Genomic DNA, 26,869 nt, shown 5'->3' on the forward strand with positions numbered 1-26,869 from the left:
AATAACATGAATGAATGTCCCTGTAGTGCTTTACCACTAACCAGGACATCTTTGAACACATCCTATGAATGATTCCATCCTTCAGTCAACATGCTTGATATCCTTCTGTGTTCCAAACATCCTAGGAATTTAGGTCCTAGAAGTTGTGGAAAAAGTATCTTTCTCATGAAGCTTACCATGAGCTGTACAACAACCTAGTGAGCTATGTAGGTCAAGTACTATTATTATTCGTCTTTACATTTAAAGACATTCTAAGGCTTAATTAAAACTCAGTTCTGTTTAAATCACTACTGTTCTAGGAATTGGGGCCTCGGGTGAAATTTTATTACACTAGAGTCCCGGTACAGGAAAATTCATGCACTTGGGTTGGGGGGAAGGGGGACCCCTCAGCCTGGCTTGCACCCTCTCACAGTCTGGGAGCCCTTGGGGGATGTCCACCTGCCATCTTAGGCTCGCTCCCCAGGGGATTGGGCCTAAGCTGGCAGTCAGACATCCCTCTTGCGGCCCAGCAGCCCTCGGGGGATGTCTGCCTAAGCCACAGTCAGATAGCTTTAGCCCTGCCGAGGAGGTGGAAGAGGCTCCCGCCACTGCAGCTACACTGGCAGCCATCAGCTGGCTTGTAGCTAAGGAGAGCTCCCCCTGTGAGAGTGCACTGACCACCAGGGGGCAGCTCCTGCATTAAGCATCTGCCCTCTGGTGGTCAGTGCGTGTGATAGTAACCAGTTGTTCCCTGTCATTCTGCTGTGAGGTTCAATTTGCATATTACCCTTTTATTATATAGGATATTTTCTTTCTCAAAACTTTTCAGAACTCGGTGTTTTAATACATGGTATACCCTGAAATATTATCTTTATAAATATGAAATTTCACAGCAGAAACTTCTGTATTTAAAACATTTATTCCAGCACTCAGTCTAATAACCATGTGCAAGAAGAGCCATTTCATGTGATAAAGTCACAGCTGGTCCACCTTAAGTTACTGCTTTGTGAGCCTGATAAGTCCTTTCCTGCCAACAGAATTCCAGTGATATCTGAAATGTTTCAGCTTCTTACAAAACAACCTTCAAAACTAAAATATAATTTACTGCCTCTATTTTAAACTTTTTTAAATATGACATTTTACCATTTGGGAGGTTTTAGTTTACTAAGTTTAAAACATAGCTTATACGTGGAAAATAGTTCTTACTACTTTAAAGATATGTAAGCCACATATGAACTCTCTCTCTCTTCAGTGTATATGACTAGAGGTGGGATTTTTCTCTTCATTGAGAAAAAATTTTTATATGAATTTAAAAATATATAACTATGGCGTGAGACCCTCTTTTTCCTCCTTAACTCTCTAGTAACTTTGAGGCACTGTTGGAAGATATATTCGTATAACAGGATGCTTAGTGGGAATTTTCCTGTAAATAGCGCACATTCTAAAGAGAAAGATGCACCCTGTTCGGGGCGTACCAAGAGTGGTGAGCCTGCCCTCAGCTACCAGTCATGGAACAGACCAGTGCTGGGAAGGGCAGAGAATGGTCTGAGCCACTGCAGAGAGAGATGAAGCTTTCCTGCCTTCGTGGGAGAGGCAAAAGAACGTGTCCCCATGCTCTCCAAGCCTGGGGAGACGGCCCCATGTGGCTCCTTACCAGAGTTGGGGAGCCTGCAAGAAGGGGGAGCACATCTCTTCCCACAGTTGGACTCCTGGCAGGCAGATCACGTAGCACCAACCTGAGCTGAAAATTAGAGAATTGGAAAGAGATATCCTGGCAGGGAGGGGAGCGGTCGCCGACCAGCCTGCCCTGCATGAAAACGCCGTGTCCACGTGATGGGACCGGGTGTGCAGAGGGAGCTGAGCTTACGCCCTCTCCCGGCATCCCACCCAAGGTGCATGCATGTGTTCGCGGAGGGCTGAGTGGAGGAAGCCACGCTGGGGCCAGAGCTGTGGGGACCCACACCCTCTCCTGAAGAGCCCTCCAAGAATGCATGTGGATACAGTACAACCCAACAGGGCTGTGCCTTCAAGAGGGTATCAGAAGCCAAGTTAGTATTCCCCTGACAACCACAGAGACTACCCGGCCTCCGCCAGCTAAGAAAGCCCCAAGCCCTTCTGTACCCTCCTCCCCAACTGAGCACAGGAGGGAGGCAGAGCTTGGGGCTGAGGGCACCCAAGACTGGCCTGTGGTGAGGGAGAGCAGCGTTTGAATTAGATAGGACGTTGGAGTTTTATACAAAATGGTCTCTTTAAGACTCAAAGGGACCAGGAAGGCACGCACTGTTCCCGAAATATCAGTTGCCCATCTGGAAGGAGGGACTGGGCATGGCCCATGTGGGAGCAATGAGGAGAAAACAGTAAAACATTCAAGCATTTGAACCCCAGAAGAGTTGAGAGAGTTGAGAAGAGTTGAACAAATCCCATGTATATATAAGATGTCCCCCAGAAATATGTATACAAACCTTGAATAATGATAAAGGCAGAGTTTATTAAACTACAGTTCACTTTCAAAATTGAGCGATCAGCTGTTAAGGGGCATATACATTTTGGGGGACACGCTGTTACATTTGTTTCAGGATCAGCAAAACAAGTTCCATGTAACCAGGGTCCCTCTGCCTTCCGGTGAAGTCAATCCCATGCCTTGCTGCCTATCCCATCAGGCTGACATGCATGACACTCCGTGTGACCTGAGAGGCCACTTGGTGTCTTCATCTACAGATGACAGGCATCCCTGGGCTACTGCTAGCCCGTCTGTGGACATGGTGGGAGGTGTGATTTACAGACAAGGATTAGCTCAGACCTGGGGGTGAGCGTGCAGCACGGCCATGGGGAGGCTGGGAGGGATTCTGTACCTTTTAGGATGGTAATCCCACGGAGGGAGGGAGGGACTACATTCAAGTCAAATGGCGGCTGTTGGAGATGAGGCTGTGGGGGTTGAGGGGCCCAAGACTTCAACAGCTAGGGATTGCCTTTTTGAACAGTAGGAAGAGGAAGATGCCCCTGTGGAGAAAATGACTTGAAGCTTAAGAGGGAGCTAGGAAGAGCAGAGCTGGTGTAAGTGGAAGGGGGTTGGAGGTGCCTTTTGCTTTGGACCTTGGGGGTCTTTCTTGCTTAATAGAATGCCAGTTACCCAACACTCTGTCCTCAGCAAGCCATCAGATCACAGGAGGGATGGAAAGCAAAGACGTACGTATGTGTAGATGTAGCTGGAGAAAAAGACGTTAAATTTCTTGTGATGTTGTTCTTTACTAGGTTTCTGAACCATATCATGGGTATGTTTTTATCTCCTTCCTGCACTGATCTCGGTACCTCTCTCTACTCATGAATCCTCAGGGTGTCCACAGTGCTGGCTGAGTAATTCCATTCCAGGGCGTCTTTTAGACAGTGATGGAACTCACTCCTTTCCCAGAAAAGAACAGCAAAGGTCAGCCAGGCGCCTGGTCACTTTGTCTGGTGGTTTCCACTCTAACTCCTGCGAGGGGCTGTTGGTTAGTTTGGCCCTAAGCAGACCTCATTGCCTCCCAATAATTGCTAGCTGTTAGATTGGCAGTGGTACGGCGGAGAGAGCCAATTACGGAGCTGATCCATTCAGTGCACAAATGCTGTTCCCCAAAGTTTCTGCTTGAATTACAGAACTGACCCCCCAACCCCAGCCTCCTTCCCGCCACCTTCGCCACCACACCCTCCCTGTTCCGGGCGGCACGCTGGCACTTCACCCCTTGTTAACCACAGAGGTCTGCCCTTGAGAACTCCAGAGGGGAAAATATCGTTTCGGTTTATCGAATGGAGGAGCAATGACTAAATCACGAAAGTCATTTACTGCATTGTTTGCTCGTGGTCATTTGAAGATAAGAAAATGAAGATGTTTGATGGATGTTAAAGGTTTTCTCCCCTCCTTCTGGATCCTCTGAAATGATGTGAAGAGGGAAACTATTTCCGTTCTCTTCGGCAAAAGTAAACCACAGCTGGCTTTTCCCAGTGTGAATGGTCATTTCCTTTTATATGAAGCTAACACCTAAATGCTCTTCTTTTTTCTTTTTTCTTTTTTCCTAGCCAATCCAAAATGTTTTTAAGCAAAAGAATGGCTTAGAAGTCAATGATTAATCCTTGGGCTTTTTTTTTTTTTTTTTTTTTTTTTAGCTTTTTTCTTTTCTTTTTTTTTTTTTTTTTTAAGAAATGTGATGCTTTTGCTTTTTATTATTTTCCTCTCTCCCTTCCTTGATGCTACCTCGGTAGCTGCCATGTTTTAAATATTGACAAGATGAGATAGTTTTCTGTTTATATCAGCAGTCGTCTGTCTGTGAGATATGGACGAATCAGAACGCTGGATTCCCTTTCTCAGCCATCCACCAGGTCCATAATGTAAGGCTACAACCGGTTACGTTCTTGTCCTGAACCTGCGCTGTGTGATGTGTTGCAAAGTGTTGTTGGTGGCCACAGGGACCGTGTCCCAGCAAATGCAGAAACTGCGTGATGTCTAATGACTCCTGAGATTTTTATTTTCACTTTTGTGTATGATACTTCATCCGCTGTGCCTTGTGACCCGTTGACGTGCAAACATTGTCCTAAAGTGAGAAACATACTTGGTTTTGAAGTCCACGATTAAAATCTGTCTTATGTGAGTTTTGGCTTTCGTATCAGGTGTCTGTGTAACTTGCTTTTACAGGAAGAAGGAAAAGGGTAAATAGAGATATATATGCACGTGTGTGTGTGTGTGTGTGTATATATCGGTGTTTTTCTGCCCCATTTTGTACTTCCCCATGTCCATGGGCTAGTCAACCCATCATGTCTAACAGTTCTCAAAGGTCCCTGCGCTTTCCTAGTGAGAAAAACTGGAGTGTGAGCTGCATGATCTTCCGTATCCGTTTTATGCAAATGTGGGAGGAGGCGAGCCAGGGGAGGCACTGTTACAGCTAAAAGTGGTTCTCAGCCTTTTGCATCTGACAGCACTGAACTGATCTCTGGAACATGGACTCATGACCCATTTTACTCTGAGCTGCTGAATAGTACTCACATGTTCACATTCCACCCAAATTCATTTGTGTTGGGAAAGGAACCATTTTAATGTTTGAGTTTGTTTCCCTTTTGTCATTGAAACCACAGCCCCGTTTTCACGACCTGTTCAATGATTCCCATTGACTAAGCCTACCCTACCGTCTGAGAGGCTGTGGCATTTGGCTGAGAATCACAAAGCAGAGCTCATGGGGTGGCATGCGAGGGGGCTCTCTCGGGGTGCCACGCCAGCACACCCCTCCTCCTGTGCATGGGACTTCTGGCTCTTGGGGGCGGGGGGGGGGGGGGGGGGGAGACGTTGCCTGGTGCTGGTGCTCTGAGGGCCAGCAGTTCCTCCTGAACCTGCAAATACTAAAACGTGCTCTTCGTGTTCCGATATGGCCATCTCTGCTCTGTATCATCCAAAGGAACAAGCTCATTATAACCAACTGCATTGGACCAAACGGGCATTCTTTATTCTTGAAAGTTTTTGTTTTTTTTTAAAGGAACTACAACAGCATCCTGCTTTTGTGTGTGTGTGTGTGTGTGTGTGTGTGTGTGTGTGTGTACATGTTTGCAGGATGCTTTTTCTTACATTCACATCCAAATAGCCGTATACATATTTATAAGCAGAGAGCTATATGTAGCATTCTGCAAAGCCTTAGAGCAGAAAAGTAAAGGTAATCACAGAAATTTTATGTCTGATGTTTGGGGAGCCCCTCTCTGACATTTGTCAGAATTATTGAGAGTGAAACCTTAAAATAGCAGTTGTCCTTTAAAATCATTTTGGTTTTCCGTTAAGTGTTTTTGAAGAAGTAGGATATAATGTTTGTTAATATTCAGATCTAAATTTGCAAACAGGTAGGTGGGAGCAGTTCCTGGTAGGAAAGATTTAAAAGCCTCCGTGTTTAAAAAGCCAATTAAATTCTAATTTAAAAAATAAATTTTAAAAGAGTAAGCGAGGGCTTGGATGATACCATGCCTTCCTGTCGTGTTAGAAATCCAAGTCATAGCCATGGCTTTTACTTACTGGCATCCTTAGGAAGGAAATAAATTTTCTCAAGAAGAAAAAAGAATACAGAGAATTCTTCCCCTTTTGTATTCTCAGAGTATCTAGAATATGTAGTATCTTCCGTTTCCTTTTCTGGGGGGAGGAAGCTATATGATAAGATATGTCAACATCTGCCTTAGGCATTTGGTGTATTTGTACTAAAACCATGCAGCTTTGCCACCTTTTTGAAATAATACAAAGTTTAAAAGCTGCTTAGGACTCTGCCATGCAATCAAAACCTATCTGTAGACTTCGGTGAATTATTTTCCTGTACTATAACTAAATTCAGCTCCTAGTTTTCTATTTTTCAGCTGGTGATCTGAGACACTTAATTTAATGTCATCGTACTAAATACGACCCAATTATATGATCTTTCAGATTCAGCCCAACTATGGATTTCTATTGTAGTTGGCGGTTGGTAAATACCTGTTACACAGAATCAGTTCTCCATTTAAAATTGTAATCTCAAATCATGCTTTTTCTTACTGGGGACTGAACCCACCACCAGGCGTGTGACCCAGTGATTCACAGGTCAGCATTCAACCATTGAGTCATATCGGCTGGGCAAATTATACTTTATCTTTCTATTAGAAGGTTAATTTTTATTTGAGTTTAAAGGCATAGTTAATAAAGTACATTTTCCTCTGTGTAATTGATACATCCTAAAGGAAATAAATAAATACGTACCAAGGAAATTATGTTTCAAGCCACTGCCCAATTATTGAAACATTAAGATCATTCAATACAAGAGCCTAAAGGAAAAGTTTTTCTCTTAAGTATTTAAACTCTAAAGAGATAACCTGAACACGTTTAGGAAGAGTGGCTTGAATTATTTCCATTATTCTTATGTAATTACTTAAGCTTCTTAAAAAGTACTGCCAGTCAGTGGTAGTTTAAAATATGACAGAATTTACCCCAGACATTTCCTGTTTCATTTTTTTATTCTGGTTAAACATCATTGCTTCATTGTACCCATGTTTAGATCTACTTTTCATTAAAGATAAAGTTTTATTATAAATTATTATTTGAGGCCAAAGACCTTTTTGGTCTCTTTGATTTTTATTTCATATTTAGGAAACATTTTTAACTGAAAGATTATTAGTTCTTAAAATTTACCTGAAAAAATATAGGTATTATCTAGGTACCAGTGTACTATTTAACAGAAGCTAATAGTTTGAATTTATTTTACATACAAGGCCAAACCCCAGATAGTCGGTACTCTCCCCACCTCCTCCTAGCTCAGTGGTCGGCAAACTGCGGCTCATGAGCCACATGTGGCTCTTTGGCCCCTTGAGTGTGGCTCTTCCACAAAATACGACGGCCTGGCCGAGTCTACTTTGAAGAAGTGGCATTAGAAGAAGTTTACATTTTAAAAATTTGGCTCTCAGAAGACATTTCAATCGTCGTACTGTTGATATTTGGCTCTGTTGACTAATGAGTTTGCCGATGACCACTGTCCTAGCTCGTTCCTGTTGTAATTTAACCTACAGGAGAGCTGAAACCTAAAGCACCCTTGTTCTCTGAACTCTTTCGTTCCTACTGTCAATCAGCCAGGGGACGCTGAATCCCACTTGAGGGCCAAGACCACAGGTGCCCTTCACTGCAGTGTGATGCCAAGTCCATCGTCCCTGTTAAAATTAATTCCAGAGGGAATATGCGACACCTGAGCTGAGTCTTCTAAGTATTCTTAGCTCTAAGGTTTAAAACAAACCAGTTGATGAATATCCAGGAAGAAAAGAAATTTATTTCCTTACCAATTCAATATTAAGAACACTTTACCCTCCGTTTGAAAATGAACTTCTGGAAATAGCACTAAGTATAATCAAACTCAATTTCTATTTCCAGAAAAGGTAGATTCAGCCACATAGAGAATTTAAAAATATTTGGACTCGAGCAATGTTTCAAGGCCAGCAAGAAAGTAAAGTAAGGATTATATTTCTCTTCTCTATAATTATCTTACGAGGGGGAGGTCCCGTCTGATCACTCTGGATTCAAAGCAGGTGGTTTGTGATTTCTGGACAAAGTGAAATCCTGAGAGAACAGATGATGCTGTTGCCAAACAGAGTCAAATGGATGTGCCACTCATTTCTTCAAGTGGTTATCTCGTATTTCCAGATGGAGGTGGTATGTGCTGGGGCCCATTATTCCCAAAATGGCTGCTACAGTGTATGCTGGATGATGTAAATATTTGGATCAGCATTTGGCTGTAGTTCTGCTTTAAGTGTATGGAACGCACATTGAAGTTCAATTACAAAAGTGCCTGAGTTAATGAAACAGTTGAGAATGAGTTTGCATATGATTTGCATGCTTAATGTACTAACACCTGAAATGTCCCCATAACTCCAGCTTCGCCCCACCCACCCCCTCCTCCTGCAATCCATCGTGCCCCCCAGCTCCTGCTGTGTCTGTGAAGGCTGTGGTGAAACTGCCTGCTGAGCTCTGCCCAGGTTCCTCAGTTAAACTGTGACAGGGCTAACGCGATGACCTGATGCTTGGTTTGAGCTGTCACTTCAGCAGATGCTGGATCGAAGGATCTTATGATGCCAACCAGCTCCTTTTGTACCATTCCACGGAGTTGTGTGCAAACTTCTGTTGTTCCGTTGACAGTGTTACCTGTGACTTAAATGTACAACACCTGTTTGCTATGTTGTTGTTGCTTTATGGGGTGGGGGAGGGAAAGAGGGAAAATTAATGGGGGAGATTAGAGGATGAGCTTTTAATTAAGTACACATAGCTGCATGTTTCCAGAGAGAAATTGTCACTTAGAAGTCATTATACTCAGTCTCAAAATAATGTTGAAATCTACATAGCCTACATTTTTTAAATGTTATGCTGGATTTTTTTTTTTAGACCAAATCACAACCAGTTGCAATGAAGACTGGAGAAATAATCAAGAGCCAGATGTTTGAGAAAGAAGGAAAAGAAACAATCAAAATAGGAAGCCAGGGGAAAACTTAATGCTAACCTTAATTGCAGTCAGTTGTGGTTCTTACGTAATAAACATTCATATCGCTATGAAGAAAAAACTCAAGAATGAATCAGAGATGGATCATAAAACAGACAAAAATGCTAAAATAGATATCCCAAGTAAAATCCTAACAGTATCCACAGATGGGGGATAGAAGGACCACGCCATCTGCATGTAAACCATCAACTAGAAGAAAACAAACTCACAGAGTAGCTCATATTAGAACATGAGAGAGGAGTGAGAGGGGTCTGACTGGTCACACACTCCAGCGAGAAGCCCAGGAAAGAGCTTCTCTGAATAAGACTGGGGTGACCCATCTTAAAGATGCTCTCTCCCTCTATGAAAAGGTATACGCATTCCCAAGGGACTCTAGAATTTCCTTCTGGATTTCCAAAGCCAGATAGAAACTTCCAGAAGGCAAAGCCTATGCCTAAACATGTTCCAGCATTGGCAGCCACCTGACAGGCCACTTACTAGAAGCCCCAAGTGCACAGGAAAAATTGAAACGCCAGTCCTCTTCCCCAAAATACACATCCTGGAGAATTGTGGTTATTAGTATTTGGGAATCTCTATATTTTTTCAGAGAATTTAATGAAAGCTATGGACTTTCTCCTCCAAAGCACCTACGTCCAAAATGTTGCATTGTTGTCCTAGACTCCTTGAAAATCCTACATTGTCAACCCGTATGCTAGTACATCCATGGACCGTGGTCTCTAGCCAAGGTTTGGCTTGGTTTGAGAGCTCATGAGACCATTTTATATTCTTTTATCTTCTAAGAAAGGTAATTTCTCATAATTCTATGAGACCAGCCAAATCCAGGGTAGGAAAGAGTGGCTTTGGAAATCTGCCTACTGTCTAGTTTTAATTATGTCTATTTGAGAAGAAAGAACAGAATTTTGGCCAGGGGAAAGAGTAAGAAATCTCCCATGTGTAATATCTAAATCAGACTAGAGCTCAGAAAAGGCCTGCCAACACAGGCCTTTGACTTTATAGATCTCACACTACACCGTATTCAAGCAGACTGGGTTTTATTGTGCTCCGCTTCATTGAGCTTCATGGATGTTGTATTTTTTTTTTTCAAATGGAAGGCAAAAAGTTTACGACTAAAATAAAAAATAAAGATTATGACTGTCTTTGTTGTAATACTCACATGATTGTGGTGGTCTGAGATCGAACCTGCAGCATCTCTGAGGTATGCCAAAGCAATAAAACAGGTTGAGGCTAACCTCGTGAAAAATGATAAGTCCAATGATGGGTCTGCCCTACTGGGCATATGTGTTCTATGATATCCCAGCATATGCCTCTATGCTTGTATTTGTGAGCCAGGATCCTCAGTGACATGCATATACACATATGACCAAACATAATCTGTGTATGCCAAAACAATTACAGTGGCATTATGTCAATGCAAATGAAGTCAGGAGGGAAACTAGTTGCCATCCATTAGTAAACCTTTCTTCTAAAATGTTGTTTAGTATCACATAGAAGCTTTTCTCCAGAGATAAAATTATTCAAAGGACATGGTACCTGTCATACTTGGAACGTGATATTTGTGGAACTGAGTATTCTGCACATAAAAGCAATTCAAACTAAAAATGTCAGACAGTCAGGTTTAAAAACAGAAAACACTCTCAAAGATTAGGCGTTCTTTCCCCTGTACGAGGAAAGTATGAATTAGTAAACCACTTACGAATATCTTACAGGCCTTTAATTTTAAATTATTTAGTTTGCAGTATCATTCTAACAATAGAATAACTCAACTTTCACACCTCAAAATTAACTCAGCTTTGGGAAATACATATAAAACCATAATAAACAGCAAAAGTATATACATACTAGTGTAAGACACGCAGATTTATTCGCACATGTGCAGCACCTGTGTATACGATGAACTTGGGCTAGCCACAGGGAATGAACTTTGCCGACTGCTCATATTACCTCTGGAATAAATGTGATTTTCAGACAGGAGACTGGGGAGAACCTTCCATCACCTTGCGCCCTCCAAATGAAGCTACAGCCTCAACTCCAGTTCAGTATTGGCAGCACCACCCCGAAAAGCTCATCTTCCAGTCTTGTGATTACAAAGCTTTCGTAAGTTACCTTGCATTCGGTATTTGGGTCTGCGTAGGGACAGAGGGTGTATTTCTGGCTTCTTTATTTTATATTGAAAATATACCAAAATGCCCATCTTCCTAAAATGGTTTCCCCAAATACATAGAGCTTTATAACTCTTTTAATCGTAGGAGCTTAAGATCTGTTTTCCCTTATTATATAATTGTATATATTTTTTAATATATTTTATTTATTTTTTTACAGAGAAGAAGAGAGAGGGATAGAGAATTAGAAACATCACTGAGAGAGAATCATTGACCAGCTGCCTCTTGCACACCCCCTACTGGGGATGTGCCCGCAACCAAGGTACATGCCCTTGACCGAAATCGAAGCTGAGACCTGAATTTCAGTCCGCAAGCAGACACTCTATCCACTGAACCAGACCGGTTTCGGCTGTATTTTAAATGAAATGTTGTACACTGAAATCTGAAAATGGAAATGAGTATCAGTGTAGCACATACAGACATCTCCGTTCACCAGTGGTCTCAAAACATTGGGTCTGCCGCCTTATAAAAATTCCAACCTCTCCTGGTTGTTATCAGTGGGATTTATTACTAAGGATTTTTTTTTAATAGGAGAGGGAATCAAGCTTAGCTGAGAATTGTGAGTAATCTGAACCGGTAATTGATCAAAAGATACCATAGGTTTGGGGGCCAGGTGGTTGTCATGACTACAGCAGGAAAAGTAGCTGAACCCTCGGCTGTGCATGGAAACTGCCTGGCAAGTGTTTCAATTAGGATAAACTTTCCTGATACCTTACAAGATAAGGGTTTCACCAAGATCATTTTCCTTAATTATGGGCGTTCTGGTTATCTTGAGCAGCTTAGCCTTTTTTTTCCCCCCACTTTGTGTTATTGGCACCTCTTTTACTGCTTGCTACTCTTGAAACACAGGATTTATTTCAATAGTCATTTCCCAAAATCTGTAGGCGTGAATTGCCCCCTTCTTCCTCCAAATTCCAGAGGCTTTCTGAACACGCCTTCCTTCAGAGCCTCTGGCCACGCTGTGCCCCTTCCCATCCTCTGCCAGTCGGGACTTCCCAGGCCACAGGACTGGTTGCCAGTCCTGCTTTTAGAGAGTGCCAGGGTTTCCTCGGTCACAGCAGGAAAATAATTACCTTAATTCACGTAAAACAAAACACACCTAGAGCTCTTTTTTTTTTTTTCTGAAGGAAATTAGAGAAGGAAAAATGACAGATGGAAAACCTATTGAAGCTTCAAAAAATTGAGGAGTGGCCGTAGTTGGTTTAGCTCAGTGGATAGAACATTGCCTTGCAGACTGAAGGGTCCCGGGTTCGATCCCGTTCAAGGGCATGTTCTTCGGCTGCAGGCTCCATCCCCGCCCCTGGTTGGGGCCATGTGCGGGAGGCAACCAATCAATGTATCTCTCTCACATCGATACTTCTCTCTGTGTGTCTCTCCCCCTCCCTTCCACTCTCTTAATATCAATGGGAAAATATCCTCAGGTGAGGATTCACAACAGCAACAACAACAAAATAGTTGAGGAGTCCCTTGATAGCCAGATGAAATAAACATTTTGCTAACATAGACGCGTTTGCTCCAGCTAGAACCTGGGGCGTGGTGGTGGTTCGTACTAAGGCAGTATGAGGTCCCATCACCTAAGAGCTGAGTGGCTGGTGATTCCAGGAAGAGAGCTTCCCGGCCTTTCTCGAACCCCATTCAGCCCTCCACTGTTCCTCTGTACCGGGGCCCCCTCCGTGGCTAAACAACCGAGGTGACATTGTCCCACCCTACAGGCTCCCATCCCCTTCTCAGGTGGGTCAACCGCCAGAGGCCACACAGCTGTGACGGAAAGGGATCCAAAATAGGCATCTCTGCCTTGGAACAGCCTAACGTTAATTACCTAAGCAGCCGACTCAGCCCAAATGGGGTGCCTGTGGCTCAGCTCCTCAGCTGTCTCACACAACCCTGTAATTACATAGACGGCAGCATGATTTATTTTTGCAGATATTGCTGCTTAAAAAAAAAAAAAAAGAAGAAAAAAACACAACACAGGGAAAACATTTTTAGATGCCCCCATTTTGCAGTTAAATATGACGTGAACGATGGTGTCTTTAGAGAAGGCTGCCGTTCCATTACAAAGAGCAATTTCCAGCTTTCGGAACTGTGGTTAACTCCGCTGTGCCCTCTCTCCGGAGGTCTCGATTCGTTAGGATTAGTTACCGTCCCTTCTTAAAAGTTGTGCGCCAACTCACAGCCAGGGGAGCTAGCCAATGGTAACTTCCACCGTATGTTTTTAAATCACTGCTTGTGTTTGTACATATAAGTCACTGGATTTTTTTTTGTGTGTGTGTGTGTGTTTTAGTATTTAGGTTCTATGCTGATTAAAGAGCTCAGGGGGACAGAATCAACCCAAGATGCTTGTGCAAAAATGAGGGTAAGTTTGCCAAACAGTTTTATTTCTAATCGCTGAAATACTCAATGCTGGTATGGATGCAGATTGCCGCTTTTCACAACGCTGTTTTCTTCATCTGTTGGGATGCTGAGTCACGCCGGTGTTACATGAGAAGGTGTTCGGGCCTTGTTCATGTTTATACTTGAGCTCATCATCTCATTGTAGTTTGAGTTGATGTCTTTTTTATATATTTATATGCATGACATTTACACGTATTTTTAAATATCTAAAACAAATTGAATATACATGGATCATTGTCCAGATTAGGAGGAAAAAATTGATCTTTTTTATTACAAGAAAATGTCTTCGGCCCCCACTTGACAGTCTACGTACTGATTTTCTGAAAAGGCTGCCAATTAACTCAAATTTATTAAATGCAGAAATACCGGGAACATGTTGTATAAAGCTAATATTCTTTATGAGGCTTCATGATTCTTTTTTAAGTATAAGAAACACATTCAACTCTGCATTGGATCATGTAACAGCAGTGAATGTTGACAGAACTGGCCATTCCAGACATCTGTGATTGGTGGCTGCAGGATTCCTTGGAGTCTGTACCAGCCAATCCAGCTCTCACACTGCAGAAGCACGCTAGCTCCTTCTCCCATGAGTCCCTTAGTCTTGCTTCCTCCATAGCAGATGGACAGGGGTCCAAGCAATATCTGGCTGACCATACAAATAAAGAATATTGGACTTATTCCATGTAGCAACTAACCGGCTTCAGATTTAACATCATTAGTGAGTGAACCCTAGCTTTTATTTTCGGCCAGATACCTTGTCATTTATTTTATACGAGCAGCTGTTGGTGGGAGTTATTTAAAAGCATATAATTGAACTAAAACAGTTTTGAAGGTAAATGTGTAACACCCATTGCTCATGGAAAGCTAAATGAGTCTTCATGAAATTGAGATCTCAGCATGTGATCGCTGGTCTAATATTTTGATCAAGTCAGTAGGAGATAGCCTGAAACAGTTTTCTTTCTATTTGATGCAGAAGTTATATGTAAATTGTCTGCTTCAGTGACCCTTTATTACAGGGACTGTGTTATGATAAAAGCTCTGGTATGTTCTAGGAACTCGTATAAGTCTAGTTTGGTTGCTGCTGACCTGGCTCATGAGTCACTTTTTAGTCGTTATCATAACCGCTAACATTTCCTGAGTAGTTACAACGTGCCCATCTTTGTGTTGAGTCCTGTGCATGTTCATCTTATTTCATCTTTATCACACCCCTATACGTTTAGTACGACTATTATCCCCATTGCACAGGTGAAGAGCAAGCCTGTCAAACTCAAAGACTAACACGGGCCAAATAGACAGGTTTATGTTTATGTGGTCCGCAAAAAAACAAAAGCTTCAATCTTCATAGAAACGAAGTTTTATTTCGATACAGACATGCTGGATACAAAGGGCTGAAATAAATGAGTCATTGTTAACATAAAATATTAGAACAACTTACCAGACACTGAATAACTGCACAAATTAATAAGTATAACACAAAGAAACCTATTTTTCTTATTCTCCGAAAGCGAAATATTTCCTGTTGCACACACCAAACAAGTCAGTAGAAGACTAATGACGTGGCAGTCGGCTGCTAAAATATTCACTGCTAGTGTTAGTGGAGAGAAATGGTGCGCCTGCGCATGAGGCATGTAAGGGAAGTGAATGCAACACGGTGACAGTAATCAGCCATTAGCAAATGTTGTAGTTCGTTATTAATAATTGTGTATACAGAATATAGTAGAAGTTAAGTTATAAAATGTTTATTAAAACATTTCTTACATATCCTTTTATTAGCTGGGCCACAAAAATATTCATTGTGGGCCGGACCGCAAGTTTGACATGCTTGGCTGATAGAGTTAAATAGCTGAGCCCTATCGCTTCTCGGCCTTTAGGCTAAGATCAAGTGTAAATAGCTGAGCCCAGGTCACACAGTGAAGAATTTGCCCACCTGGAACTGGGACTCAGATCCCTCTGACCCCAGAGCCCAAGCGATTATTACCTTCTCCGATGTCTCCTGGGCCTCATTTTCCTACTGAGAAAATGAGAATATTGGACGAGAAGCCCTTCAAGGGTTCCTCCTGGTTTTATAATTCTGGAAAACCTGGACGTATTCTAAATACACATCATCTAAACGATGTCACCAACGCACAAGAAGAAAATGGGAATGTTTTTCAGTCATCAAGCCCTGTAATGATGTTAGCGCTCTTCATGAACATACCTAAGAAATTAACTTGGCATTTCTGATTTCATACTCTTAACTCGATTAACTCGAGTCCATCCAGCTACTTCAACACTATAATCAGCATAAGTAGTGGGTAGAGCTCATAGCACCGTTTAACGTATACCCAATCTGTGATTTGAGTTTCAGTCAATTTCTTGAAATTAAGTGGGTCTGAAATTTCATTCCGCTAGCAATGGCAAAGCCACTTTAATAGTCTCAGTTGAGAATGATTTCGTTAAATACTTGTCTGTTGCTTAAAATGAAGCTGAAAGGGCTGCCGACTCACAGGCCATTCTTCTTCAGGGCATTCTTCTGGTTTGCTGCTCTAGGTGGTTATTTTGAGTGGTTTACATGAAAATGGGAGCTTTATTGCTTCTTAGAATACTTCAGACTCTTATTTCCCATCTTGATTAAATAAGTATCAGCCTTTGATACGGGAGCTAACGTTGCACTCACTGGGTTCACCGGAGCCTTTCAAAAGCAGAAACGTGGATGTGATGCTATCGGGGACCACTGGGTGGTGAATGAGAATTCTCGCCAACTAGAAACGGTGTGGATCTCAACGTGCAGTTAGTTTTCAGGTTGGACCTCAAGTTGCCGTTTTCTCTCTTTTCGGGCCGTTCAGCTCAAAGTCCCCGTATGATCAGTCTCCCCAGGGGAAATAGTTGAGGACACATATGATGTACAGTAAGATCTTTAGACCAAAGTATTGTAGATTCAAACTTTACCTGGCTTACTTTCTAAATTGGAAAATAATAATAATAATAATAATAATTTTTCAGTTCAGCAGTATGCATTGTAGCTGACATTGAAATTTCTTTCCCAGGAAGAAGTAAGTCACTGTGGGTCCTTGTTCTGAGAAATGTTTCCTTAGATGCAGTTTGATAAAGATAACTTAAGATTTGGCTCCTGCTCTCACTGGACCCAGTGGAGGATTCCAACATTTTACCATTTAATTACCCCCAAGTAGAAGTATTACCAACATGAAGTATATCTTCATGTTGCCACTGGCCTGATGGGTTGTCATAGATGATCCCAAAAATGACATACAGGCATGGTCTCCTAAAATCAGTTTATAAGGACTAATAACAGTTAACACTTGAGAACCGTAGGTCAGTCCCTGCACAAATTATTATGTGCATTCATTCATTTCATCATGAGGTAAGTATTGCTATTGTCCCCACTTCACATATGGGGGACCAGAGGCCAGGAAAAGTTGAGTACCTTGCCCAGGGTCACCCAGCCAACAGGTGGTTGAACCAGGGCTTGAACCTAGGCAGTCTAACTTCACCATGCACACTCCAGACCCCAGACTGCACCAGCTCTCTAATGATCTACAATAGTACAATGCTTATTGCCCTGAGTTTTAAAATAGTTGGAAAAGTGGATCATTCTTATTGATAAAGAAATAGCTTTCCCTGGTCACTGTGGCTCAGTTGATTGAGCATCTTCCTCTGCACTGAAAGGTCACTTGTTTGATTCCCAGTCAGGGCACATACCGATTATGAGTTTGAACCCCATCAAGATTCATATGGGAGGCAAATTGTCGATGTTTCTCCTCTTACTCCTTCCCCCTCTCTCTCTTACTCTCCCTCTCCCTCTTACTCTAAAATCAGCAAAAACATATTTTTATTTTTATTTTTTTTTTTAATATATATTTTATTGATTTTTGTACAGAGAGGAAGGGAGAGAGATAGAGAGTTAGAAACATCGATGAGAGAGAGTCATCGATCAGCTGCCTCTTGCACACCCCCTACTGGGGATATGCCCGCAACCAAGGTACATGCCCTTGACCGGAATCGAACCCGGGACCCTTCAGTCCCCAAGCCGACGCTCTATCCATTGAGCCAAACCGGTCTCGGCAGCAAAAACATATTTTTAAAAGAAATCACTTTAGAAACCCTCAAAGAACCTATAAGATTAGCACTGGCTAAATCAAACCATTTAGGTACAGACATAGTAAGTTGGGCTATATTCTAATGTGTGAACATATATAAAAATTTCAGGAGAGTTTTTATTGCATCCATAGAGACTGGAAAATGTTTTTTTCCACAACACTTACTTTAACACATTCACTTTGCCCCAGCAGAAACAAAACCGTTTTCTCAGAGTCATTTGGAATGTTTGATAGTCACAGTTGGTTAATTTCTAAGTTTATCTAAACCTGTTTATTCATCCTTAGGGTCCCTTCCAATTCTAAAATAAAGATAATTCTACACTAATCTTCCTGGTGTTTTATTATACACATATTATTTCAATTAAAGATATGCTGTAATACACTAACATGTATGAGATAATAGCAATTCACTTCATTATATAATATGGAATCACTTCTCTGTTCATTCAGGTTAACCAGTCTTTTTCCTCTTCAGACCATCTTAAGATTTTTTTTTAATAGCCTTTATTTTTTTATAGTAGTTTTAGGTTAACTAAGAAAATCTGAGCATAAAGCACAGAGATTTATCATATATACATTTCTTCTACCCTCCACCCACAGTTGCCCTCATCTTGCATTGGTGTGGTGTATTTGTCACAATTATGAACCAATATTGATATGTTGTTATTAACTAAAGTCTGTGGTTTACATTTGAGTTCACTCTATATGTTACACAGTGTTTGGGTATTTCATACATGCACAATGTCATGTATCCAACATCATATCATACAGAAATTTTCACACCCTACAAATCCCCTATGCTCCTGCTGTCCATCTCTTTTCTCCCCTATCCCCCTAACCACTGACCTTTGTACTGTCTCTGTAGTTTTGCCTTTTCCAGAATCTCATAGTTGAAACCATACTGGCTTCTTTCACTTGGCAATATGCTTTTAAGGTTCCTCCATGTCTTTTGTGACTTGATAGCTCTTTTTTACTTTATCACTGAATAATATTCATTGTATGGACATACCACAGTTTGTTTACCCAAAAATGTATTGAAGGCCATTTTGGTGGCTTCCCAGTTTTGGCAATTATGAATAGAACTGCTATAAACCTGTGTAGGCAGGTTTTCATCTTAAGATTATTTTTCTCCTGGATTCAAACTCCAAATAATACTCCTCTTAAAAATATATTGTGAATTGTGTCTTGCTATGAAGAGTCAATAGGAACTTGCATTAACACCTGATCTTTTTTCTTTTCTTTTTTTAAGTAAAATTGCAATCTTTGCCTTCCCTTTCAGTGTTTTCTTTAATAAAAGCCCGAGAGATTGGCTATACCTTGATATTGAGGCACACTTTTAAGAAGAATGGTTTCTATGAATTATATATTTGGCTCCTTGATTGTACAACTGGCTGCTTCTTTCTTTTACCATGACAGTCTTGGAGACATTTACATGTAAAATTAAAATCTAAAAACAGTAAGATACTTATTTTAAGCTGAACTTAGCTGTTTAGTGATGCCTTTTTTGTTAGTGGTTGGGTTTTCCAGCTCAATTGGTGCTCAGAGACAGTCTTTGTTTCTGAAAGGATTTCTGAGAGGAAGCGTCAGCTCTGGGACCCTGAATACAATGCCCCCTAATGTGTTCCCTAGATCACGGGACCTTCCCTCTGTCACACCTCACCACTTCATACCTTATAGGCAGACCTTGTTTTATTGCACTTCACGGATGTTGCTTGGTTTTTTTGTTTGTTTGTTTGTTTGTTTGTTTGTATGTTTGTTTTACAAATTGAAGGCAAGACCCTCTACCAACAAAAAGATCAGGATTCACTTTATGTGGTGATCTGGAACTGAACCCAAAGTATCTCCAAGGTCTGCCTGTACAATAGGAGGTTATTCCTACCCAGGCCCCTTAGAAGGCAGAGACTGTGGTTATTGCATCCCCATAAGATAATAACTATCTTATGAGGTGGTTGTGATGGTTCAATAAAGGAATGCTTGTCAGAGTTCTCAGAACACATGAACCTCTTCCACCAAATGTTGTTGTGTTTTTTTTCTTCTACCAAATGTTTGAGAAACAAGTATGTAGATGGATAGATTTGCTTTGGAATACTTCATTTGTTTTTCTCCACCTATAATGCCAGTGTTCCAGTTATTACCTTGGTTTTCTTTGTAAGGGAGTATTCAAAACTTATTTCCAGTTGCTAGAGGCCATTACCAAAAGGGAAAAAAATTTGAAGAGAAATTGTAGATAAGATAGTGTATGTGATTTTGCAGTTCTATACTTGGAGGTGGTAATTTGTCCTTAAATCAATTGGGAGTTGCCTCTTTTAAATAAGGTGTCCACAGAACTGAACTTTACAAAGCAATTCGTTCATTTCTTTGGCCTTTCAGCACCTTTTTGGTATGAGTAGCTCCCACTTCTAAGATCCTAAGAGGCACAATGTTCAGTGGATGGAGGGATCTGCTGTGGCCAGAGAACATTCTATTCCATTTTGCCTCCTGAGACTTACACATACCTCAGCCCCCAGCTCCGAATTTTGCCCCAGGGCTTAATTGTCACTAATATACAGAACTCTGTCACTTCCCTAATTAGATATATTATTAGGAAACATCTGCTTCTGTAAGAGGTAGGCCATGGTAGCTCATGTAATACTCTCTGAACATGACATTCTCTAATCCCATAGTTGATGGTTAGTATTGTTCACGGGTATTTGTACTCAAAGAAATTTCTCTTTAAAAAAAAAAAAGAAATACCTATTTTTAATGCAATAAAGTAGAAACCTGCCTTCCTGGTATAAGAAAGGAAATATTTTTAAAATATTTTGAAGTCAGGAATAAGCAAATCTTCCAGTGGATTTTGGTTTTAAAACCATTATTTCCCAAAGGTCTTAGTTTTACCATAGTTCAGACTTCTTGATGACTCTGTTTCCCTTAAACTTGTATGATTTTTAAACTTTCTGGAAGCAATTCTAAAGTTGAATTTTCCAATATATAGATTTCCAAATAACGGTCTGTGCTGTGGTTGAAGAGTGAAGACTCTTTTCTTTGTTAAGACTTTTTTTCTGTGCTTATAAGGAAACAAATTAATGGTGGAGAGTGGATTGGAAAGCTTGGGAAAAAGTTAGATTTTAGAATTAGATGAAATGTTAAAGTAAGCCCCCTTTTTCTCTCCTTAGATGAGACTCAAATTAAAGTCATGTCCAGTTCTTCTGTCCTTATTCAAACCCCTCAAATCCCTTCTATGAGGAATTGTCATCTTTAGAAATAATTTCAGGGGCTACTTCTTAGGAACCAGGCTGGGAAAAACTCATAAACAACGTTTTTTAAAGTCTCTGTTGCCTAAGTTTCAAGGAAGAACCAATATTTTATTTTTTACTCTCTCCCAAGTAATACACAGCCATTTGAAAACAGGTATTAAAATAGCACTACACATAAAGACACATCCACACTTCTAATTCTTCATGCTGAGCTTTGGTTATTGTACTTTTTGCTCTTCATGTCTTAGTTCTCTTTTTTATTTTATTTTTTTATTGCTGTTATTAATGGCTTTTCTCCCATATAACACCCACTCCTGTTTTTTAATTCCCACTTGTCTTAAACTCTTTCTGGATGTGTTTGAGTCAGTTGTCATTGGTCCAGGTATATTGCTCTGCTGAATGTTCATTGTTACAACCACCATTTCCCTGCCACTCTAGCTTGTAGCCCAGAGATTATTTAGTTACACTCACATATTTTTATTTGACTTCTGTTCTCTTTCACCAGTGGGGTGCTGTGCTTTAGAAAGCTACGTGAAAGCGCTCATTCTCAGAATGACAGTAGTAGCTAAAATCTGATGATGTTCACTCATGCCAGGCACTGAATTATGTAATCCTCACAACAGCTCTACAAAGTAGATGCTCTATTAACATACCCATTTTACAGATGAAGTAACGAAGACAAAGAGGTTAAATACGTAGCCACACAGCTCAGAAGGGGTAGAGCTTAGACTAGAATCCAATCATATCCTCCTCTGATTCACTGCACTACAGTATCTCCTGGAGGCAGGAGTTTATCAGTGAGTCCCTTCTTAAATTCAAGATGATCACATACACACACACACACACACACACACACACACATTCTTTAGTTGTACTTACAAGTGATGGATTGAAAAATCAGTGGGGGTTTTTCCCACATATATACAATGGGCTTTTTTAACTTTAAAAAATCATAAATTTTTAAAACTTAAAATTTTCTAGTTACAAAAGAAATACATGGTCCCAATTATCCTATTTTAAAATAGAGATACAGAAAGGAGAAATACAAACCACTGTAAATTTACTGAAAGGTGATAAATACCTTGATCACAAGTAAATCCCCAGACCAGTTAGTCATTTATAGGAATCACTTTTCTACAAAAAAAAAAAAAAAATAGAAATACCCTGTGTGTATTGTTTTATAATCTATTTTTAAACACAGCAATATAATTTGAAATATTTTTATTTTAATAAATATTCATCCCCAACATTATTTGTGGTGGCTGGTCAGTATTCCAGTTTATCAATGAACCAAACTTATTTAACAAGTTCTTCTCATTGGTCATTAATTTTTTCAAAATTATAGCCAGTACTGTAGGTAATGTCCCCATACCTAACTCTTTCAAACTGGTCTGATTATTTCCTTGTAGAATGGCTGGGTCCGAGGGAATACACATCCTGAAACTGTGTAAGAATTGCCAGGCTACCTCCCAAAAAGCTTGTCTCAGTTCAGACCCCAGAAGCAGGACATGGAAACGTGTTGATGTTTGCTTGTCACATGTCTCAGGGGTCTGAACACTTAATATCTTGGATGTGCTTCTAGTGAGGGAGAGCTGGGGAACTTTCATGAGAAAACTGTATGTTTTCAGCATGACCCCTGGGCTTATGGGCTCTGTCTGACCGGCATCTATTCTAGACATAACTCTACAGTCTGTCTTTATGAAGAACATTTTATACTTTCACAGCCCCTGAGGGACCGTGGAAGAATTCAATAACTCTTAATTGCTCTGAAGACCAAGAGCTGCAGTTGAGTGCTAACTAAGGGTTTTTGGAAATCACTTGTCAAGCAGAGAATAGTGTGTTTTGGTAAATTAACTCCTCTCTGACTTCATGTAGGTCGCAGTCTACCTGCAAAGCAGCAGAGAGCGGTTCTGACAGTGACTTCCCATCAAACTAATCAACTGCATTTTTAGAGCAGAAGTTCTCAAAGTGTGGTCCCCAGACAAATAGCATTTGGAAATGCATTAGAAATACAGAATCTGCTCGGCCAGTGTGGCTCAGTTGGTTGAGAGTTGTCCCAGGCACCAGGAAGTTGCTGATTCCATTCCCGGTCAGGATTGGATTCCTGGTCAGGACACATGCCCGGGTTGATGGCTTGATCCCCAGTAGGGGCCTTGCAGGACACAGCCAATCAATGTTTTCATCTCTCTCTCCCTCTCTGAAATCAATAAAAACTTATTTTTAGCCCTAACTAGTTTGGCTGAGTGGGTAGAGTGTCAGCCTGTGGACTGACAGGTCTCAGGTTTTATTCTGGTCAAGGGCACATACTGCGGTTGCAGGCCATAGGAACCCTGAGGCAAAGGCTGGGCACATGTAGGAGGCAACCAATCGATGTATCTCTCTCACATCAATGTTTGTGTCTCTCCCCCTCTCTTCCACTCTTTCTAAAATTCAATGGAAAATATTCTCGGGTGAGTATCAACAACAAAAAAAACACCATATTTTTATAAATAGACTAGAAGACTGGTGCATGAAATTTGTGCACAGGTAGGGTCCCTAGTCCTGGCCGGCAATCAGGGCCAATCAGAGCCTTCCTTCTCCCAGCTGCCAGTTGCTAGCTGGGGCCTCCCTTCCTTCTGTGTCACCCCCTGGTGGTCAGCATACATCATAGCAAGTGGTCAAACTCTTGGTCAGCTGAACTCCCAAGGGGACAATTTATATATTAGCCTTTTATTATATAGAATAGATAAATAGATAGATGATGGGAAGGAAGGAAGGGAGGGAGGGAGGGAGGGAGGGAGGGAGGGAGGGAGGGAGGGAGGAAGGAAGGAAGGAAGGAAGGAAGGAAGGAAGGAAGGAAGGAAGGAAGGAAATGCAGACTTTTAGGGCCTTACCTCAGACTTACCATCTTTGTCCATTCAGGGTGCTGTAACAAAAATACCTTACATGGGGAGACATTTACTTCCCACAGCTCTGGAGGCTTGGAAGTCAGGGTCAAGGAGCTGGCAGATCAATGTCTGGTGAGAGCTCTCTTCCTGCTTCATAGAGAATGGTCTTTTCACCGGACCCTCAAATGGCAGGCGCAGCAGGGGAGCTCCATGGGGTCTCTTTCATAAGCTCAGTGAATCACGAGGGCCCACCCCACCTCCCAAGACTATCACATTGAGTGTTACAATCTCACATGAATTTTGGTGAGACAACTCTTCAGCCTGTTATTTACCAAGCCCTCCACGGGATTCAAAGGCACTGGAGAGACTGGGCTCCACAGCCTTGGTCCACTGGGCACCCAGAGAGGCTGCTGGTAGACAGGCTGCCCTGGGAGGATCCCTCTGCCATGGTGCCTGCAAACCAGCTGCAGGAAAGGAGACAGAGGGCACAGCTCTGCGGCGCTGTGCCAGATCTGCCCGGGTGTGAGTTCCTCTGGGGGACAGCAGCCGTGTCTAAGGCCGGAGGAACCGTTCCCATGGCTGCTTGCCCACGGTCTGTTCATGTCACATGGTCTCCCACAGGCTCTGCATTCGCCCAGCCTCTGTATCAGAGTTCCTATGGCCAGAAAAGACCTTGAGAGGTTATGTAGCCGGGTTTCCTAGCCAAAGGAGACTTACCCCCAAGTCATGATAAGTGACAGGTAAATGTCCAAACTGTGTCTAAGACAGCGATTGCCAACTAGTGGTGGTCCATGAGGTCCAGAAGGTTAGCAACCACTGCCATAGCCCTCTAGTCATCTCAAGGGAGAAGCTTCCCAGCTGCCCTCTCAGGAAGTCTTTCCACATCTCAGCGCTCGCCATCGGAGCTGGGTTTCTGTTGCAGAAATGAAGGCTTCTCTCCCAGAGGCTGGGAAATCACAAGATCTGCAGTGTGTCTTTAACCACATTCTGTGCTTCTCCAAGTTCCTTTGAGGCCTCCTTGCCTGGCTCCGGCCTCTGAAGTTCTCTAGCGTTTGCTGAGCTCTGTGTGTGGAGGAGCTGGCACTGTAGAAACACCAGCGTCATGCTCATTACCATACATGAACTCATTTGCTCATTCAACTGTCACAGATTTCAGCAGCTGGTACATGGAACCCTGGGAAATGGCTCATAGCCATTTTGGACCCTTAAATATGGCAATTTTGCCCAGCCGGTATGGATCGATGGATTGAGCATCATCCCATACACCAAGAGCTCACCGGTTCAATTCAGTTTACACAAATAAATAAGACTTGACCTTAGCCAGTTTTGCTCAGTGGGTAGAGCATTGGCCTGAGGACCAAAGGGTCCTGGGTTTGATTCCAGTCAAGGGTACATACCTTGGTTGCAGGCTTCTCCCTGGCCCGGGCCCTGGTCAGGGCTTGTGCAGGAGGTAACCAATCGATGTGTTTCTCTCACATCCATGTTTTTGTCTGTCTTTCCCTCTTCCACTCTTTCTAAAATTCAGTGGAAAAATATCCATTGGGTGAAGATTAACCAAAAACAAACAACTAAAAAAAAAAATAAAATAAAACACACAAATAAATAAGGCTTGGATTCTTAACATACACAGTTGGGAATACCCAACAAAGCTACAGAGAGACAGGCCCTAGAAACCAGTGCTGCCTGGCAGTGCATGCTGTAACGTGAGCAGTGATGGGTGCCAAGGGGATGTGTGGTCACCCCCAGCACTGTCGGTCATTCACACAGGCCAGTCTGCATCATCTGCACCCCAGCCCGCTCCAGTGCAGAGACAGGGGTTCTTGGCACCCTCAAAAGAAAAAGAAATGGCTGTCCTTTATCTTTTCTTCTTTGTTCAGCGCAGCTGAACAGACTATGTGAAATTCTTGTATCGGGACAGAAATCCCCACTGATGCCTTCATTTCAGCCTGAGAGAGTGTCCTGACCCAGTTACTGCCCCGTCTCGCCACTCCTTTTCACGGACATTCACTATGTTTTTTTCTTTGTCCGCTGCCACCATTCTGAAGCAGCTCTTAATAAACTCAGCAACAAATTTTCTAGCTGCTAACGCCAGAGATTTCACCCAGGAGACTCTATAAAAGTAGCAGCCCATCCGTGAGCCAGCCACTAAGCCAGGCACGAATTTCTCGGTCTCCTCAGTCCTCAGGGCATCAGACACAGTTCCCACCTCTGAAGGAATCTTCTTCTCGACTTCCAGCTCTCAGGCTGCTTCCAGCTCTGTTTCAGGTTCTTTCATGGACTCTTCTTCCTGCTGCAGCTGGTAAATATTCTCCTTCCTCAGGGGTGGTTCTGAGACCTTCTCTTGCTCACTCCCTCTGCTACCATCTCTTCAGCCATATCCTCTGTGTAGGTGGATTTCCAGGTCTATATATACATTAGAGGCCTGGCACCTGACATTTGTGCACTTAGCAAGGGAGTTGGAGATTTTTTTATTGACTTTACAGAGAGAGAAAGAGAGAGAGAGAGAGAGAGAGAGAGAGAGAGAGAGAGAGAACAGTTGCCTTTCACACACAGCCCAACAAAAGATCAAACCTGCAGCCTTAGTAAGATACATACCCTGACTGGGAATCGGACCAGCAATCTTTCGGTGCATGTGACGACACTCAACCAACTGAGCCACGTGGGCCAGGGTCCCAGATCTGATTCTTGTTTCTGATTTCCTACCGATGATCAAACTGAGCACATTCAAAAGGATTGTGTGCAAAAGTGTGCTCCCTTCAGTCCTTATCTCAGCAAATGGCCTCTTTACCAGAGACATCCTCACTCACTCATCTCCGGGTAGATCGGTTAGCAGATCCTCTTGATGCCTCCTCATCGGAACTGTGGCTCCCAGTTGCACTCTCCAGCGCCTCTACTTCACCCCAGGTGCTTAGGCTCCCTCATTGGGTTTGTACCAGAGCTTCCTGCACCCAGCCTCTCCTTGTTCCTGTCCATCCAATCATCAGAGCCATCTCTCCGCAGCACTGATTTGACTGTCTCACTCTCTCCTTAAAAGCTGCCAGTGGATCCTAGCTAAGCACAGCAAAGTCACAGTCTTCCAAACCTACTGCACCAGCCTCATCTCCCACCAATGGCTTACACCTGCCACATTCT

The 26,869-nt window shown here is 42.2% G+C and overlaps 1 protein-coding gene across 14 annotated transcripts in view; it reads left to right on the forward strand.

Annotated features, from left to right (window-relative positions):
- The window catches only part of ANKS1B (ankyrin repeat and sterile alpha motif domain containing 1B), a 757,254-nt gene that overhangs the window by 701,634 nt on the left and 28,751 nt on the right, over positions 1–26,869 (forward strand). For 6 of the 14 annotated variants that reach the window (XM_036456619.2, XM_036456625.2, XM_036456621.2 and 3 more), the window contains 3 exons: positions 4,267–4,341; positions 10,953–11,081; positions 13,428–13,499. In XM_036456619.2, coding sequence (XP_036312512.1) covers positions 4,267–4,341; positions 10,953–11,081; positions 13,428–13,499 — 276 coding nt within the window. The remainder of the gene's footprint in view (positions 1–4,266; positions 4,342–10,952; positions 11,082–13,427; positions 13,500–26,869) is intronic. The other 8 variants (XM_036456624.2, XM_036456626.2, XM_045587623.1 and 5 more) reach the window with 2 other exon arrangements.

Source organism: Pipistrellus kuhlii, unplaced genomic scaffold (genome assembly GCF_014108245.1).
Source record: "Pipistrellus kuhlii isolate mPipKuh1 unplaced genomic scaffold, mPipKuh1.p scaffold_m20_p_3, whole genome shotgun sequence".
Taxonomy (NCBI): domain Eukaryota; kingdom Metazoa; phylum Chordata; class Mammalia; order Chiroptera; family Vespertilionidae; genus Pipistrellus; species Pipistrellus kuhlii.